A 20,473-nucleotide genomic window follows, 5' to 3' on the forward strand; every position below is an offset into this window, starting at 1 on the left:
CTCAAAAATTTTCCTTCAAAATAATATTCTTTTGTATTTTGGCATTAAAATGAACAAAGGGAGTTGAAATTTTAGATAATATGTGTTACAATAATTATTGCTTTGGATCACCTCGTTTATGTTGATAAAATATGTATGTTGTATTCGGATTTTAAAATCGATGTTCTGTCACACTATGTCCCAAAATTGAAATCCAAACTACTCATATTGAATTTGAATTGTCTTCTATTATGATTAGTTGTAGTTGTGGTGCACTCGGTATCTCGGATGATGTCTTTGAGGCTACTCTATCTATAAATTGTCTTCTAATATGATTAGTTGTAGTTGTGGTGCACTCTATATCTCGGATGCTGTCTTTGAGGCTACTCTATCTATGAATATTAAAATCAAGTGATGGCCGGAAAAACTACCAGGAGTTTGCTAACATATGCTTCAATGAATTTGCATACCGACTGTCAAATTAAAGTTCTGCATTGTAATTATGAGGTAGTATTCTAGTACACCTTGAAGTTTATGAGATCCTTATATCATAAATACCCAAGAAACTCTCCGTTTTAAAACATTAAGAAATTAAAAGCCTCAAAATCCAAGCTATATGCCTTACCCTTGTAATAGTCATAAAATTTCGAAGCACGAATATAGAAAAGAAGTTTATATGTTAATGGTGTTTTTCTCAAAATTCTATAAAATAAAAAGTCCACCCCATACCAATGACTTTAGCCAAAGCAGCCATAAATATAACAAGGTTCTATACAATAGAACTCCTACAATTACTATCTGAGCCTCATTTGGGATTAAATAATTGGCATCATTGTAAGAATGTTCAAAATGGGCAAGTTGCTTAATTGCCTAAGTACAATACAACAATTCATTGTATATTTTTCTATTTTGGTTGAGGAAAAGTTGTTGCATATCCTGCGGAGTAGAATCTTCCAAGGAAACTTTTAGCAGAGACGACAATTGGGAAGAATGATGAAACTCAACCATAAAAGTTTAGGAAAACCACCACCATTTGATGAAGCATGCAATCATAACAGTTAAGGGAAGAGGATTTCTTGTCAGTATTCTCTTCAAACAACATTAAAGGTGAAGTCTCCATAAATTGGTTTTTAAGAGAAAATCTCATTATAAAATCGATCGTTTTAAAGAACTGTGGAGGACTTTATCCCTTCAACCAGTCTCGAAAGTAAGATTGCATCTTTTCTCGAGTAGCAGCATTGCCAACATTCACAGTAGGAATTATCTTGTCAGGCCTCAAAAACTGTTGGAAGATAAAGATAAATCCGCTTAAAATCCAAGACAGAAAATAATGCAACTATACAGATACCATAAAAAAGTAAGTTATCAAATGTGTATAAAAAAAGTAATAATCATATTCAGTTACGGACCTGAACAAAATCTCGCATTTCTGTGAAGCTGGAATGCTCACTATAGGGAACCCCTAGAAAGAAAGAAAAAGGAGAAAAGGGAGTCGTAAGCAATTTCGTATTTTATATCAAGTGTGACCCTTGAACCACATTTAATCTTACCATATATCGTGATATTTCCTTTGGAAACAGGTTTAATTAGTTCCAAATCATTGCCTATCTTCTCACTAAAAGTCCAACCTGAGAATACAAAAGATATAGCATCAAAACTAGAACTACTCTATCCGCACAAATAGCCTCTCTAGAGAATACTTGAAAAAATACGAAGACGATCAAGAAGTCATTTTCATTAAAATTATTGGTAACATACCGGTTGGACGAAATGCTAATACTGATGTGAATTGGTCCTTGTAGGTTTTCAAATATTCCTTCAAAGTCTAATGCAACAAGAAAGATATGGATGGTGAATTAAGAGATAACAGAATAGAATTATAAGAAAAACATAAACTTCTTATATTAAAATGTAACGGCACAAAGTTTAACCTCAATTCTAAGAGATGACATGGGCATAACATGGAGAAGGGTGTTATTTCCATTTGTACAGAGCCTATCTGAATAGTCAGGGCAATCATAAGCTAGCAAAATCCTTCTTCTTGAAGAATTTGCATAGATTTTTACCTGAATCGGGTAAGAGCCACAGATATGTAATAATGAATCAAACAGTCTAGGAGAACACAACCCTAAAGCCATGTATAATTTGGGTGCAAAAACAATCTACAGCCCATGAAGAGGCACCTGATAATTCTTAACAGAAATTTTTCTAGAGAACAAAAAAATCACACTTACCCCGAGTGCCTTAGAAATTGCAAGATATACACATTCTTTGCCAATACTGTATGCCCCAACAACCACTAAAGTTCTGGGATGCGTTTTGAGGTGGTTCTTTGTAATTTTGACAACATAGTTTAGTACATCTTCCTTGAAAGGAAACCTGAAGCAAAAATTTGGTACTAAGAACCATCAATTTATGTTTAAAGAGCCAAATATATAGTAACCAGATGACAAATTTATTCAAATTTTTAACATGACCAGTGTCTTACTTGTATTTTGGGTTGCAATACGTAGTATCGAGATATAGTACATTCACACGTTTATTAACAAAAAGATGGTAGTCTTGCATCATTTTACAAGCTCTAAAGTCCCCAGTATGCAAATAACATTGTCCATTTGGGAGCTCAAAGTGAATCAAAGCTGCACCAGGGCAATGGTTAGCATCTATCAAAGTCACTTTGACACCATCAATCACATATTCAGTGTCAAATTCCAAAGGGCATATGTACCTATACAAACAAATAGTATGAAAAACTAATCACTTTATTGAAATGGAAAAGGAAAAATCATGATCAAGTGCACTTTGATTTTTCGGTTCGTATAAGTAATCTAAACAGAAGGCATAGAAGATAGAAGAGTTTCCGAGTTCTTACGAAGGATTTACATAGAGACACATTTTAACTAGCCGTCCGGTAAGAGGAGTGCAATAAATGGGACCATGTGACCATTTCTTGCTAAGACCTCCATAGTGATCCGCATGGAAATGACTAAGAAAGTAAGCCGAGCACCCCTCAACACATCCATAACGAAAAGCATCAACTGTGAAGTTTGTTCCTGCATCGGCAAATAGACTAAACTTCAGAAACTACACAGTTTTTTCTTCCCATAACAAACCAAAAAAAACATATCAACGTGTAAATATTGGCTATCTGTTCTTTAGATTTTCTGCACTCACACAATCATCTAGTCTAACACAAGCGACTCAAGATTTAACTCTGCTTTAAGCTATGTAACATTAACACTTCAGTATGAAGGCATGCCCGAGTGCCCAATTCTACGATACTGACACATGTAGCAACATTCAATCACTTTTGTATTATAATTACTTTATCCGTGTTTACATGTTAGTGTCGGTATCGTGTCAGATGTTTAAGCGTCATTCATATGTAACCTAAAAAAGTAACAAAATTGCATCAAACTACAAATAAAATAGAAGAAATTCCATTTCACCTGGCATTTTCTTATAAAATGGACACGATCGTGTAACCCTACTCTCTCCATGAAAACTCTTTCTCTTGCTAGAAGAATTTGATTTCTCAATCACTTTCCCTTTGTGACCCAAAATCGAACCCCAACTTCCAGGTGTAACAATCTTCTTCTTCTCAGATGAAACACTTCCCTCACCTATATCACCACAATAACCACCTTGTTTGGATTCAAATTCAACAGAACCAACTGCAACATTTCTCTTGAATCCCCAAATCTGAAACAAATTGGCCTGTTTCAGTTTCTTCCCGGAAGATAACGAATCAGGCGTGAACGTGAGCGCGAGGTCTCTGTGTCGGTTAACGTCTGGTGTCAACAGAGACGAGCAATCGGATCCGGAGCGGTAGAAATCGGCGGCGAAACTGCTTTTCTCAGATTCGTTTGGTGAAGCGTCTTCTCCAGGGAGTTGTGACGGGAAGCCCTCATCGTCCAGTAAAAGGATATCGGACGAAGCGCCTTCGTCGTTTATGTCGTAACGGTCGCCGTCGTGACGTGAGCATCCGTCTTCTAACTCCGGTGGAGGGGAGGCGGTGGATAACGACGTCTCTTTCATACCGGCGCGAAAAGCATTGAAAGTGAAAAGGGGATTTAGTTTTTTAAATTAACCAGCGGGAAGAACAATTAATGATTATTTTTCTCCCGATTTTAGTATCTGAAATATAGTAAAATGTTTAAATTGTCTTATGCTTTTTAGTAGTATTAGTCATTGAGTTATTTTTAAAATATAGAAAAGAAAGTGAAGTAGTAAGACTAATTTGATACATTAAAATTAGGGGATAATAGTCTATGGAAAATAATTTTACAACTTTATCTAAAAGAAATTCATTATTTTATCGGGTAGATTTATTTTTGGAAAAAATTTACCTATAGTTGTTTATGTATGGTGTAAACTATTTATGATTATTTATCAATTAAAATATGACAAGTGTACTTGAATTTCGGTGTTAGTATGTGATTTTCGACTCAAGCATATTCGACAAGAGTGAGGATGTGATATAAATACACAGACTAAGCATAGGTGGCCAAATCTTATTTTCGATGCCAAAATCATAAGGATTCGACAATGGGCAAATTGATTCTCGACAAGGACAATTGGAGGACCTGAAGATACGTGGAAGCAAAGAAGATGACAAAAGGCCACGTAATAATGTACGTATCGAGTGCTAGAGAGTTGATTGTTGTCGAAAATTATTAATGTACATAGTATATAAGTGGATTTCGTCGATGTGCCTGAGGTTCGCATTTTGCATTGTTGTTCTCTATAGAATTCAAACATCCAAGTTAAAGAGATAAAGAATTTGTGAGAAATGTATGAATCTGCGTCTCACTTTTAACCTAAACATTTTTACTAGAGTTCTTTTATGGTTTCTCTTCATTAAATTCACCCTTTCAAGCTTCTGCATTTTACTTCTTGAGATTTCTATCCAATTGTTCTACATTCAAACGCTAAGTTATCAAGCTGTTTTCTCAAACTGTTTTGTACAAATTGTCTTTAGGATTATTTTAAAACTATTTTGTACAAATTGTCCTTAGGATTTTTTTGAACTTAATCTCTTAAGTGAACTAAAACGTGTGATTTGTTTACTAAAAATACTAGTAAACTAAAACGTGTGATTTGTGGGACCCTTTTTGCAAGAAATTTAAACTTTTGCAGAAAAGTGTTTATGTTTTTATTGATTGTTTTGTTCTTCATGCATGCAATATTTTCAACGCCTGGGTGTTTATGCGTCTGAGAGTGGTAAAGTTCTTGAGATGACTCGTCATTCGTCGAAAAATCCTTCCCTTTCCCAAAACGACGCTCCAAATGTAGAAGAACAACCAAATCGAGTCGACGATTGGTGGTTCAGGAACTTCAACGTCCGTTGGAGTAACCGTTCTTGTTGTAAGTCAATGGTCAGTTTCAATGATGTTTCTAGAGGTGGTGGTTCCCCCACAACAACCAACCACTTTTTCAATTACTCCAAGGGTTACACAAACTACTATAGGAGACCATATACCTTATTTTCTCCCAAGTTGTATGATACCCCTTGTAGCAGGGAATATTCATAAGGCATGCCAACTGCAATGATGGCATACCTACAAACTAATGCATCTACGTATATGGATAATGCAATGACTATTGCGTCTCCTCTTAATTAATACTTAGCATTAGGATCAGCTATAAGGAATCCTAGTCGGATGGCACAACCCCAAGGATGAATAGGCACTACTACTAAAAACACATATAATCACGATTGAACAATCATGGTGAGGTAGCTTGTGGTTGTAAGTGTGCTATTTACAACCACGGTCTATTGGTCGTGGTAATAAGATGGAAGCGCGCTACATATAGTCACAATTGTAATAAACAACCATGGTGAAACATCAATCAACATTTTTCATCTTTACCACATGTTTTACCTGACTAAATTGAACTTTCATCACAATATATAATATTAGATATTTTTAACACAACAAGAACAACAACAATAACAATAACAACGACAACAACAACACCAACAAGAAGAAAAATAACAACAAAGTAAATAAATAGAATAATTAAACAAGAATATTTTACCTAACAAAACAATAACAACTAACGTTGCTAAGCTAAATCCTTATTTTCCATGTCTCGTTCAATTTGGAGAAGAGACAATGGAGTTGTGAAACTCGTTAATGGAATAAATTATTTTTAGTTTCATTTATGGAAGAAGTGATGTTTTCAAGTTTGGTTTAATGGAGGAATAATATTTTGTAAATGGAATAAATTTAGAGGCAGAAAATGAAGTTTGTCTAAGTACGTCTAGGGCAAAAGTGAATGAATTAAAAGTGTTATATATCTTTAAAAAAATGCCAATTTTCACCACGGTTGGAATTCCAACTGGGGTGAAAATGGCTTAAAAATAAATAAAAAAACGTCGGTGCTGGAATTCAAACTCATGACTAGACGCCACTTTTCACCACAGTTGGAATTCCAACTATGATGAAAAGTGGCTTAAAATAAGTAAAAAACCAAAAATGTTAGTTCTGGGATTTGAACCCGTGAGGATCACTTAACCTAGTATTGGAACTAACGATGTTATGGCTGATGAATTTGACAATATTACTAAAATTATTAGAATCCTTAATGCATGTGACAATCCAATTAGAACTTAGAAAAAACAACATTGACAAGCTCTTCAGTCAAGGAACTATTCCTAAAAACCTATGAATGAAACTATGGTTGATATATACCCAAAATTCATTTGTAGGAATGTTGTTCGTGATGTTGAAAATGTCATGTCTGAAACTATGATAAAAGAATAGGGGTCTAGTGAGGAGTAAATTGAAGCCATTCAAGATGATGGCCACGATGTCTTAAAGATTGTCAATAATAATGCATATGACCTTTCGCAGACTAAAGAAAATGCACCTAAGGGCGATATTGACGAGAATAAAGAAAATGTCTCTAAAGAAGGTACCGAGGATGGTGAAGACAACGATGAAGGGGATGAAGAAGACAACCAAGTGGGTGTTAAAATTGAAGGAAGCAAGGAAGACACCTGTAAAGATGTGAGTAAAGATTCCAATGACATTATAGGTGTTATTGTGGAAGGTGATGTAACTAATAGTACAAATGTTCTGACAAATGTTAACAATCATTTAGAAAACATGTTGAAGTCTGAGGTAAATCAGAAGGATGTAGAGAAATATGTCTCTAACATCCATGAAAGTCTTGTTGAAGCTGAAGAATATGTGTCTGATGAAGATCAGAATAATGAGATATCAATTGTCAAATGCAATGTCACTAACAATGTTGAAGAAGTTATTTTTGTTGTTTTTAAAGTTGGAACCTCCAAAAGGACTCCTAAAAGGTCCAATAAGACATCTGAATAGAAAAAGTTTGTGTTGAAGCCCAAGAAGTCTACCACCAAGAAGTCTGTTACTCAAAGTAAAAAAAAAGAATTTTGAAGGAAAATGCATATGTGTTGAAGAAAAATAAATCTAATAAAATGAGAAAGAAAGCTGCAAAAAATAAGATTACCATAGAGGATAGGGTTATTTTGAAAAGGAAGAAGCTCCCTAAAAAGGAAGTTATTTAAGAGGATCTTACAAAAATTCCTAATGACATATTGGTCCCTACTACTAAAAAGAGCAAGAGAGTTGTAGGTAGAAAGGAGCTGCCTGTTAATGTACATGTTATGCCTTTAAAAAATGTTTCCTTCCATTCAAAGGAGATTTTCATAAAGTGGAAGTATGTCCTCCATAGGCGTATAACACCACATAGAGAAAGAAATGTCCAAAGAAGCCCAAAAGTGTTCAAAAATTATGGAATTATTGAATGACACACATGTTTAAAAGAATGTGGTCGATGTTGGTACGTTATACCTAAGACTCGTAAGGGAATTCATTGTAAACCTTCCAAAATGTTTCATTGATGCAAGGAGTTTTGAGTATAGTGAAGTCTATGTTCGTGGATACTGTTTTGGTTTTTCTCCAACCATTATCAATGAGTACCTGGGCGGAGGAAAACTTACCACTGTTGATCGTGTCCCCTCAATTGAGATAACCACTCAAGAAATTAGTGGTAACACCCATGATGACTGGTCGTCCAAGGGTTTGCTTACCGCCTCCAACTTGAGTGTAAAGTATGCCATCATATACAATATAAAGGTTACTAACTGGGCATAGATAATTCATGGATCAGGTATAACTCCAAGTCTTGCTAGTTTACTTTACCAAATAGGAACTAGGGGTGCTTTTGACTTTAGAGATCATGTGTTTGATCAAATGTTGAAACATGTACATTATTTTGTCATTAAGATTTCCATTGGTTTTCAGTCTTTAATATGTGGTATTTTAATTAAGTAAAAACTTTATATTGTGACCGAAGATAATGTTATTAGTGTTCCACCGAGTCCTCTGAATTTTATTTACAAGCATTTTGCTGGGAAATATGTCTCAAACATTTTTCTCGCCAACCTTTCGAATTTTGGTGAATCTGTTATGCCTACCAGAGATCATATTATTGAAGTCTCACTCATGTTTGGGGATGTTAGATGCTATATTCTTAATGTTCTTATCTAGAAGTCAAAAGACTTGCAAGAAATGATAGCTACCTCAACCGTTAGGAAAAGTGTTGTTGATGGTCTTATCCAGATGATAAACCTGAATGATGATGTTGTATCTACTTCTCGGGCTGCTAGTCAAAATGATGAGAAAGATTTGCAATTTGATGATGAAGATTTTTGTTTTTTTTGTTTTGATAATGTGTTCTTAAAAACGATATGTATGGCAAGATAATGGTTATGTTCTATTATGCCCTTGTGTGGGCTAGTGTTCTTGTTTTTGCGATGTGTATGCCCTTAAGGGTTGGATAATTTGTCTTCATCCTTTGTCAATTTGTGGCAAATAGAGAGAATAAAAACACACTTCCTTTTATGCAAGTGGTTCCCTTATTATGTGTGGTCCTTATTTTTAACATGTTCTTTACTAACTTCGTTGTATTCTGATGCATGTTGGTCGACATGTTTTGACTGTAAGGAATTATTGTGCTAGTCTGTTTATAAGATGAAACTTATTTGGAAGAATGTCATTAAGAATCTGTATAACATCTTACATGTTTTGATTTTCCTAAAATTGACTAAAGGGAGAGTTTGTTATTACACATAACTAATAATATTTTATAGGCAACATGTGAAGTAAGATGTTATTACCCCTCTAGTTTTCGTCCAAGGGATCAAATAGAATAGCTGGCATGACACTATTCATGGGCAACCAAAGCAACAACCAAATTTGAATAAGTTTGAGAAAGATAGGTAATACGAGCAACGACCTTCCTTACGTTAGAATCACTACCTTTCTATTCAGAATCCAAACTAGACTTAGGGCTATCTCCGAGTACATTTGGGTCATGAACCTGAGAATCAACTTCTAAACCCTAAGAGATATGGATGGTCAACCTCAGATGACGACGAAGAATTTCCACCATCGGAGTCGTTTAACGTATTTGCAAGAACATTCCCTAGGTTGGCCATTACAAGGAAAGGAAAGATACGATATATGGGTAAAGAGACAAAGAGATATTCGAAGAAAAAGAGGAAAAAGTCAAAAGTGCATAAATAACAAAGAAAACTTGAAACGACGCAATAGCTTAAAGCTACAAGCCCTAAATCAACAAGGCGATGAAAAGACCCGAAGGTTGTTGTTGTTCGCAAGAGAAACAAGGTTACAAGATAACAGCAAGTTCCAAGGGTTAATGAGAACAAAAAGTTCTTTTGAAAACCAAACCCCCTTATATAAGAGAGTGAGTCAAGCCAATCAAAGATCCAAGTTGCAGGATGACGGGTATGGAAATCAACAATCAGATTTATGCATGGGAAATACAAACGACTCTTAAGTGCACTCGAATACCCTAGCATGCGAAATGAGAGGCCACATGTATTAATTCATACGAAGCGATGGGACAATAAGAACAACATTTAATACACCTATCTCTTGCGACCGGATTCAGAGCTCTCCCTGGTTGTTGGTGGTCCACTTGAACTCAAAAGACTCCTTGCTCGACACTTTTTGACACGTCTAAAGCACAACTATTTTGGGTTGGTCAAAGGCCCAACGAGAGACGCTCACATGTCATCCTGTATAAAAATTATTTACCATAATCTTAAATTTAAATATATATTTTTAAAATTTAATATAAAAATATTTAAAATAAAAAGATAAAATATCTAAAATAAATCTATATTTCCTATAACGAGAATCATTTAAAAAAAACTAAAAAAAATAAAATTAATTCTATATTTTGTAGCTAAAAAAATACTCTTCATGTTTTACTACGTGTCGCATGAGTTTAATAAAAAACATTGGGGACAACTTCCCTACCCATCACAAAAAGTTGGGTAGGGTACCTTCCACCAATTACATGATGCCATATAATCTTAACACATTTAATTATTTATTAAATATTATAATTATTTATTATTTTCAAAACATTTTATATAGGAGGTAAAAAGTTGGGTAGATAAGAATTCACCAAAAACATTACATGCATCAGTACGTGTGGCAAGAGATAGCAATAAAGATGGACAAAGAAAGAGATTGAAAACGAAGCGAGTGATATTGATATGAGCCACATACCGGTCCTAATACAACCTCCCCCATGAATATCTCTAACCGTGCACACGACGCCAGTATACAGTTAACGAACCTTCACATTTAAATTCCTTTACATTCCTTAACGCTGAAGTATAGGCAGAAGCAACAAAGAAGAACTCATTAATTCATTACCAATTCCTTCATCTACTTTCTTCTTTGTTGCTTTTCTTACCCACACAAAAATAAAAAATCTACCAATCAAACTAATATAAAACCTACAAATCAAACAAAACAAAAACAAACACAAAAAATATTAATAAACAACACCAAATCAGCTCACGTTTCCAACGTCAAAATGGAATCCAGTTTCATAAACCTAAAGCTCATTTCATGCAAAGACATTCACGCCTTCAACTTCTTCCAAAAACTAACCCTCTACGCACAAGCCTCAATCTCCTCCAACAACCCCAGAATCCAACTCAACGAAAAAAACACGCAGCAACAACGAACACCAACACACAGAAACCCCGAAGAAGACGGAACCAACCCCGAATGGAACCATGACATGCGTTTCGATTTATCTTTTCTCTCCTCACATTCAGATCCAACCGAGTTTTTCATTTGTTTCGAGTTTCGTCACGACGGCGTCATCCTCGGGGACAAATTCATAGGCCAGAGCCGTGTTCCGATAACGGATCTGATTAACGATGTCGACGGTATCACGCGGTTTGTTAGTTACGAGATTCGTTCGGCTGAGGGAAAGCCGAACGGGATCTTCGATTTTTCGTATAAATTGGAGGGTGTTCAGAATCAATCGTCACAGATTCTCGATGGGAGAATCTCGGGATATCCTGTTCTGACTCCGGAGGATTGTGCTCCTGCTCCGGTGCAATATCCGATATCGGAAATCGAGAGACCGTGTTGTTATTCTGTTCCGGAGGGACCGTTTTACGCACCTGTTGCGGCGACGGCGCCGCCGCCTGTTTCATATCCGTTTGCCGGAGATTGTAATTATTATTATCCACCGCCGCAGCCGTCAATGTATCCGTATCCTCCTCCGCCTCCTCCGAGGGAGCGGCTTTACCCACCTATTGGGCCTGAGGCCCATTATTGGCAGTCCGGCCCGCATTTTGAAAACCGGTGGTGATGGGCTGGTGAGTAGTTTAGTGGGCTGGACATAAATAATTTGGCCCAAAATGTAAAGTAGAAAGAAAGCATAACTTTTGATAATTGAGAAAATTTCATGGTTGTGTTTGTTTTTTTTACATTGGGGAATGAGATTTTGTAGTTTTGTTCATATTTTTGTTTGTTTAATTAAATATTTTTTGCTTAATTTTTGTTTGTTTAGTTAAATATTTTTTACTTATTAGTTAATTTATTACAAAATTAATCAATTTTAAATGTATTTAAATATTTATTTTTCTATTATTTGAATTTATAAAAATAAATATATGTGTTGAATTGCATCGAATTTCAATTTAGAGAGACCTCCATACGCTGTGTCTTGATGGCTCTTTGGACATATTAGTCTCTTTTCCTTTGGGCGGGGAAATGTACTTTACCTTCCTTAAAGAAATGTACTTTACCTGCCTTTAAGGCGGGGAAAGGTACTTTACCTTTCAACAATTTTTATTAGATCATCTTCAATAGTAGTTTCTTCTATTGAGTTCTCCACCTCTACCATTAATTTAATAATTAAATATTTAAAAAATTTGCCATGTCATAATAGAGTTGCATTGCAATGCAACAACTAAATGATTGTAGTACCCAATCAAATCAAGTTATGAGGTAAAGTTGTGGGACCCATATCAGATTTTTATTAAAGTTAAAATTAAATAAATTCTTTTAATATGATGTGGCTTAGTGGGTCCCATAAAAAACTCAAATGTAAGATGCACCATTGGAAATGCTCTTAGTTTGATCAATTAAATCAACAAATTTAAGACACATGCTCATTTTTTTTAAAACAAAAATAGAATCAACATAACCCCTCCTTTCTTCTCCGTGTTGATAATCCCTATTAGAGCCATCAGTGGCTTGTTGTCTCACTGACACCGACACTCAGATGTTGGTGAAGGAATAGAGATGTTGTTCAACCATCAATATGTTGATAGTTAAATCATAAATATATAAACTTACACACAAAAAAATGTTTTGGAACAATTGATGCTCAAATGAACCTAAAAACAAACACATTATTCATTCATTTGAGTTTTTGTGCCCTGTTCTTCCATGGATGTTCATTGAGTTTCCAAATATTAATATGTACACTAATTGGTGTAAAGATCTTAAACGTGTCTATTTTTTTCTCCAACTGCTCCACTCACGGTCGATGGCAGGCAGTGGTTCAAAGGTTGAAGGCAGGGAGGTTGTTGGACGATGTGTTGATTGGAGAGAGTGTTGTGATAATCTTTTGAGTTAAATAAGTTTTCTTCTCTAAATATTGTCAATTTCGTTTTTAGTCTCTTTAAAAATTTCCTTCAAAGAATGATCTTCCAAATATTTTCTATCCACACATTTGAATGTCATTACCTGATGATGTGTCTGAATTTAAGGGTGCTTCTTGCAGAATTTATGTTGGTTATGGTTTAGGAGTTTTTGGATTTGTATTGGTATTGGTAATGGGTTCAATAGGAACTATATAGTCTGGAGGAATGTGGTTGATGCTTGGAGGATCTATAGGATGTGGTGCTGGTTTGGTTAGGTGCTTGTAAGAGAAATGGTTGTCATAAAAGGTGACATATCTAGATGTATAAATTCGGTTGATGGTGGGGTTAAGACATTGGTAGGAATATTATGAAGGTGAGTAACCTATGAATATACGCAGGTTTCTTGGTTGTAGTTTATTGCTATTGTAAGGACTCAACCAATGGAAGCAAACACATCCAAAAGAATGGAGATTGTTAGGGTTGTGTTGAGTATGGTGTAGTACTTGATATGGAGTCTCCATAATGATATTTAGGATGAATAATCTATTTATTAAGCATGTTACAATACAAAAAACAAATGACTATAATGTATTAGGTAGTTCAACATGATGCATAGGTGCACATGCTGTTTCTACTATATGTCTATGCTTTCGTTCAGCTGTAGCATTGAGTTCAGGTGTATGTGGTGGGGTGGTGTAATGTGATATGCCATTGGAAGATAAAAATGGTTTTAATTTGATAGATTCCCTTCCATTATTCGAGTATAACACTAGAATAGGTAAGTTAAAAAAATTTTCAACAATAACTTTGAATTGAGGAAAGATAATTGAGACATGTGATTTATTTTTAATTGGATACAACAATCTATTTAATGAAATGATCAAGTAATATAAGTAACCATATAAAGACTTAATAGGAGTAGACCCCATATATCGAAATAAATAATTTTAAGTGGTCTCTTGCTAACTATACTAGAAAAAGTAAATGACAACTTATGGCTCTTGGAACTACTACATGAGATGCATGGTATAGATGCTTACTTGTCTTTTTTTATTGACAAATGAGATATGTCTCATTGTTCTTTCTTATGGGTGACCAAAGATATGATGTCATAGTGGGGATAATGAGTTGATAATGGGGAAGGCAGTGGGAGAGGTGGTAAGAGGCAGTATGTGGTAGAGTCCATTTTTATGCAATCCTTTGAGAAGCAATGCCCTTGTTTTCAGATCCTTTATTAAGAAATGATTAGAAAAAATTCAACTGAGATGGGGTTAGTTTGGCATAAAGATGAAACATATATTAAATTTTGTGAAATATGAGGAACATGGAGAGCTTTAGGTAGATGCAAGTTATATAATTCGGTAGGAATAATAAGCTTACCTGTATGAGTTATCGAAATTGTGGATCCATCACCGATAATGATTATGTTTGTTCTTGTTACTTTGGAGATGAAGGTTATCAATTTGATTGGTGAGATTGTGTGTATCTTCCAAATCCAAGATCCAATCTGTTGGAGTTGCAGCGTTTGCTCGAGCATGATGAGCTGATGAGCCAAAATTGTTTTTAGGTGAGTATCTATGCAGTTTGTAGTAGACTTTTGTTGCTTGTCCAGGCTTGTCACAGTATTGACAAGTGACTCTCTTGGAGGATCCAGGAGACGCATATCTGTCTTGTTGAGATGAAGTGGCGTGATTATTAGTGTAACCATGTTTTTGGTAGTGTTGTTTTCCATTGTATGCAACACGAGCAAATGCTATGAGAGATGCATCTTCATCTCTCTTGAGATGACTTTCATAGTTAATCAGCTAGTCATGGAGTGTATGAAATTCAATTAAGTTTTCAGGAGCAGGAAGAGCAACAATGGTTTCTTTGAACTTAGATCCGAGGCCATTCAATGTATGAATAATGATATCAACACCATCCAATAGAAAGTTGATTATAGCTAGTTCATCTGACATAACTTTGATTGCTTGTAGATAAACCTACCACCGATTGTGTACCTTTGCTGAACTGAGACAAGCGTTCTTTAAGATGCATGATGCAAGGGCAGGTTTTGCTTGCAAACATCTTGTTAAGAATGTTCCATTATTGTTTGGAAGTTGTGACATTCTCGATCATGGTAATGATACTTTGATCGACTAAGGAGATAATGGTGTGTAGGGTCAGCTTATCCTGATGTTGCCAGTATGTATAATCTGCATGATTTTGTACACGAAATTTTTTGGTACCATCAACAAATTCGATAATCAAACATATTATCAACCAATTTTGGTACCATCAACAAATTTGATAATCAAACATATTATCAACCAATTTTGGTACCATCAATAGAGTAAGATAATTAAAGACAATTATAAAACTTAAATGTATGTATGTGCAAATCAAATAATTATAAATGAGCTTAATGATAAGGAATCTTGTCTGACGTAGTGCATGATTATGTTGTATAATTATCCAACATGTCATAATACTTCAAAAGTTATGTCATCTCATAATCCTATATTTCATCCTATAATCAAATACATTGAACTTGATATCCACCTTATTTGTAAGAGAGTAGTAACTAGCAAACTCAACATTTACCATGTTCTTGGTTCAACACATATAACAAATGCATTCACAAAGCCAGTGTCAACTATTATGTTTCAAAATATGAAAAATAAACTCAATGTTATTTACCTTAATTAACTATGAGTTTGTAAGGGAGTGTTAGAGATAACCAAAACACTGTAACTGTTTTTGGAAAGTCTATTAAAATTTGATTAAGTTGGTTAACAAAAATTAGTTAGAGGATAATTAACTCCATAACTTATATAAATAGCCACTAGTTATTGAAGATTTTTTTTAAATAACCAAATTAAAAAAAAAAAGAAGCTAATATTTCAAAAAACTACCCAAGTAACCATATTTAGGGGTATTGATCATCTTGGTGAGCGATACACTGAGGACGCATGGACTTTAGCTTCAGAGCTCCTTGCAAGGATACACTGAGGATGGCTTGAGAGCCTTGGCGAGGTTGACAGAGTTGCAGACAGAGGTTCAGAGACTTAACCAATTTGAGGGTTTAGAGCCCCTTGCAAGAATTCACCGAGAATGGTTCAAGAGCCTTGGCGAGGTTGACCGAGTTGCAGACAGATGTCCGGAGACTTAACCGGATTAAGGGTTAGAGTCCCTTGTAAGAATTTACCGAGAACGGTTCGAGAGCCTTGGCGAGGTTGACCAAGTCACGGACAGAGGTCTGGAGACTTAACCCTATTGAGGATTCAGAGCCCCTTGCAAGGATTCATTGAGAACGGTTCGAGAGCCTTGGCGAGGTTAACCGAGTTGCGGGCTGTAACACCCCACTTTCCCATATCGAAAATAACGAATTATAAATACATAAATAATCAGAGTAATGCGAGTAGGATGTCACATCTTCTAAACAATTCACTAAAACATTCATTTTATTTTATTGTTCCTCATTAAAATAGAATATTCAATACTGCAGCGGAATTTAAAACAGCTTATTAATTTTCATGGCACCACGGCCTCAACAAATAAATCATATCCACTAAACAGGTGGTCCAACAATAATGTCAAAATCAAGATACGTAACAATTTAACATTTTACTGAAAAGAAAACAAAGCACAGCGTATCCCAACATTCCCGTGTTACGTATCAGAGCGACTCCTAAGACTCGATCAGGTAACACTCGACAATCCAAGCACTACTCTGGTACCTGGTTATCTGTACTCCCGAAGAAGCACAGACACAACAACAGAAAAGGGGTGAGAATTACATTCAATAAATACACGGTGAAATATCACATGGTTAAGGAGTAGTATCTACACCACGCACAAACACAATCATAAACAGATTCTCACTCCATCAATTCCACCTCAACATCGTTACACAACATTTACAGTCAATCAGATGAATGAAAATGCAACTATCAACTCTACATGCATGTGGTACCAACAGAGCATAAGCCCCCAACAATTGCCATTATTTTAGAGGCAATAACAAGGCATAAGCCTTCAACAACGCCAATACAGGCCAACAACAGAGCATAAGCCCTCAACCACATATGTATGCAATATGAACATCCAATCAACACAACCCAACAACACAAGGCTTCAGCCCTCAACTCATTGCCATTTAGGCTATCAACCAACTCAACAACATGCAACTATAATTTCATTTCCTTGAAGTTACATTCACAACAATCAACACAAATTTATCACATTATTCTAGGTCCGAAGCATAACTTTTACAGTCTCTCTACGTTTACCTAAGCCCTACCATTCAAGGAACTCATAAAGGTATTCATCTCACTCAAGAATTAGAAGAAAATCACAAAAATGGAAAATTCTGCACACTAGCGTAACCATACGCGTATAGCTATCCCATACGCGTATGCCCCTTCCCCATACGCGTCCCATACGCGTACCATCAGGACCAGTTTTGCACTAAAAATTCTCCCATACGCGTATCACTCTTCCATACGCGTATGGCCTCCCTTCCATACGCGTACCATACGCGTTTCACCAGAAGTTGTGCTATGATGGGACAGGGCTGCGTATCATACGCGTATAGCCCCCTGGGTGTGTCCCTCATACGCGTATGGTCCCAACCCATACGCGTATCATACGCAAACTGACAGGAAAACTGTCTGTCAAAGTCTGCACTCGCACCAGTTCGTTCTCACTCGTTTTCATCACTTCCAGTCTGCGATTTCAGGTCCAAAACATCATATTTTCACCCATTAACTCACTCCCTTCCTCTAGATTCACTAACCTATTATACTACATCAGTTTTAACATGATGACAACTCAATTCCTACTCATCAAATTGGACAGTTTCACATTCAGATTCAGTTCCTCTTATGAGCACAACAACAACTCAACCAACACCCAACACCACATCATAATTCATCAATCCAAACAGAATTTCATCCACAATCATACAATACTCATTAGTCATGAAGAACATCATACAAATCAAATCAATTCACACATCAAAGAAGGAATCAGACATATAAATTATGAATCCTAAAGAGGGAAAGGAACCCTCACTACCCCCTCATGTTGTTATCACCATTTAAAGAACCCATTCTCCCCCCTTACCTTAGGATTGAGCTTTGATCCTTCAACAATGGTGGAAGTCTCCTTTCTCTCTTGCCCTAGCCTCTTTCTCTGTTTCTACGTTCTTCACAATTCTTTTGCCAAAAGAAACTATTCCTTCTAATTTTCTTTATTTTTATTAATCCTTCACTAATCCTTAATTTGCTACTGGGCTTACTACACACCCTCCCAATTACTAACCACTACTTGACCCAAATAACTAATTAATCATTTTACTACTTATAAATAATTACTAAACTAATATAATAATAATTAAAATATCAGTTTAAGCACCAAACACACCAAACAACTACGTAATAAAATAAACATCGAAAATCGGGCGTTACAACTCTCCCCCACTTACGATATTTTCGTCCTCGAAAATCTTACCTCGTTCAAACAACTCGGGATAGGAGTCCCGCATCTTGCTCTCCATTTCCCACGTCATGCTTTCTCCGGTAGTCCCTGTCCATACTACTTTCACCAACGGGATATCTTTACCTCTAAGGGACTTTATCTCACGATCCGTGATCCGAATCGGCATCGTCTCTACTGTAAAATTCTCTCTCACTTGCACATCATCCATGTGAATCACGTGAGATGGGTCCGGGACATACTTCCGAAGTTGCGACACATGAAACACATCATGCAGATTTGATAGGTTAGGCGGCAACGCCACCCTATAAGCGACAGTACCAACCCTCTCTGAAATCTGATAAGGACCGATAAGTCGTGGAGTCAGCTTCTTTGACTTCAGGGCATGACCAACACCAGTCACAGGCATGACTCTTAGAAACACATGGTCACCTGATTCAAATTCTAACTCCTTCCTTCGCTTATCATGATAACTCTTCTGTCTACTCTGTGAAGCCTTCATCTTTTCCCGAATCATCTTTACCTTCTCTGTGGTTTCTCGTACAATTTCCGGTCCAAGTACTACACCTTCGCCAGATTCGTGCCAACATAGCGGAGTTCTACACATCCGACCATACAACGCTTCAAAAGGTGCCATCCCGATACTAGAATGATGACTGTTATTATAAGTAAACTCGATCAATGGAAGATGAGCGTTCCACGAGCCTCCTTGTTCGAGAACACACGCTCTCAACAGATCCTCTAGAGACTGAATAGTCCTTTCAGTTTGACCATCCGTCTGAGGATGATACGCCGAACTCAACCTCAACTTAGAACCCAAACTTTCTTGCAAGCTCTTCCAAAAATCAGAAGTGAATCTCGGATCTCTATCCGACACAATGCACAAGGGAATACCATGCAACTTCACAATCACTCGGACGTAGATTTCGGCTAACTTCGCCACCGGATACGTGATGTTAATAGGTATGAAATGGGCTGATTTTGTAAGCCTATCAACAATCACCCATATTGAATCGTGTCCACTTGCAGTATTAGGAAACCCTGTTACAAAATCCATCGAAATGCTATCGCACTTCCATTCTGGAATTTCTAACGGTTGCATCAACCCTGCAGGCTTCTGGTGTTCAATCTTTGATTTTTGACAAGTTAAACAAGCATATACAAACCGTGCCACATCTTCTTTCATCCTCGGCCACCAAAATATCTTCTTCAAGTCTTGATACATTTTAGTAGCTCCGGGGTGAATACTCAAGTTACTTCGATGACCTTCTTCTAAAATCATCCTTTACATATCATTGTCATCAGGGATACAGACTCGATTCCGCAATCTCAACACTCCTTGCGCGTCCACCTTAAAATCACTCTTCTCGGATTTGCCACAACCAACTATAATGTCCACCATTTTCACATTCAATTTCTGAGCCTCTTTGATACTGTTCAGAAATTCATTATCAATTTTGAGCATTCCCAACTTAACACTCTGCGGGGTCACTTCACAAATCAAGCTCATATCTCGGAATTGTTCGATCAATTCTAATTCTTTAACCATCATAGCCGACATGTGCAAGGTTTTCCGGCTTAAGGCATCAGCCACAACATTTGCCTTACCGGGATGATAATTCAATCCGAAATCATAATCTTTCAATAATTCTAACCATCTTCGTTGTCTCATGTTCAGCTCCTTCTGGTCAAACAGGTATTTCAGACTCTTATGGTCACTATAGACTTCAAATCTAGAACCATAGAGATGATGTCTCCAAATCTTTAGTACGAAAAAAAACAGCAGCGAGTTCCAAATCATGTGTAGGGTAGTTCTTTTCATGAATTCTCAGTTGCCTCGACGCATAAGCAATTACCTTACCGTTCTGCATAAGTACACCACCTAAACCCATCAAAGAAGCATCACAATAAACTACAAAAGGTTCTCCTGGGTTTGGTAATGTCAAAACCGGAGCTGTCGTCAATCTCTTCTTCAATTCCACAAAAATTTCTTCACATTGTGCATCCCATATGAACACTTTACCCTTACATGTCAACTTAGTTAAA

General features: G+C 36.3%; 3 protein-coding genes across 4 annotated transcripts; 1 reads left to right on the top strand and 2 right to left on the bottom strand.

Annotated features, from left to right (window-relative positions):
• Positions 1-491: 491 nt before the first annotated feature.
• On the bottom strand, positions 492-4,131 carry LOC131612286 (DNA cross-link repair protein SNM1). 2 transcript variants are annotated; one of them, XM_058884091.1, is made up of 9 exons: positions 3,429-4,129; positions 2,852-3,032; positions 2,468-2,707; positions 2,214-2,358; positions 1,911-2,045; positions 1,738-1,804; positions 1,530-1,607; positions 1,389-1,441; positions 498-1,261 (listed from the first exon to the last, which is right to left on the bottom strand). In XM_058884091.1, exons 1-9 carry the CDS (start codon positions 4,015-4,017, stop codon positions 1,163-1,165), a joined length of 1,587 nt encoding a protein of 528 aa, XP_058740074.1. In that variant the 5' UTR covers positions 4,018-4,129; the 3' UTR covers positions 498-1,162. The 2 variants fall into 2 exon arrangements, with proteins under 2 accessions (XP_058740076.1, XP_058740074.1); XM_058884093.1 differs by lacking the exon at positions 1,911-2,045 and having other exon boundaries at positions 492-1,261; positions 3,429-4,131.
• A 6,744-nt stretch (positions 4,132-10,875) lies between these two features.
• On the top strand, positions 10,876-11,667 carry LOC131614594 (protein SRC2 homolog). The gene has a single exon (XM_058886158.1). It carries the CDS (start codon positions 10,876-10,878, stop codon positions 11,665-11,667), a length of 792 nt encoding a protein of 263 aa, XP_058742141.1.
• Positions 11,668-18,305: 6,638 nt separating this feature from the next.
• On the bottom strand, positions 18,306-19,652 carry LOC131614595 (uncharacterized). Its single transcript, XM_058886159.1, has 3 exons — positions 19,322-19,652; positions 18,443-18,994; positions 18,306-18,310 (listed from the first exon to the last, which is right to left on the bottom strand). The coding sequence occupies exons 1-3, from the start codon at positions 19,650-19,652 to the stop codon at positions 18,306-18,308; spliced, it is 888 nt and encodes a 295-aa protein (XP_058742142.1).
• Positions 19,653-20,473: the final 821 nt, after the last annotated feature.

Source organism: Vicia villosa, linkage group LG6 (assembly GCF_029867415.1).
Source record: "Vicia villosa cultivar HV-30 ecotype Madison, WI linkage group LG6, Vvil1.0, whole genome shotgun sequence".
Classification (NCBI taxonomy): Eukaryota; Viridiplantae; Streptophyta; class Magnoliopsida; order Fabales; family Fabaceae; genus Vicia; species Vicia villosa.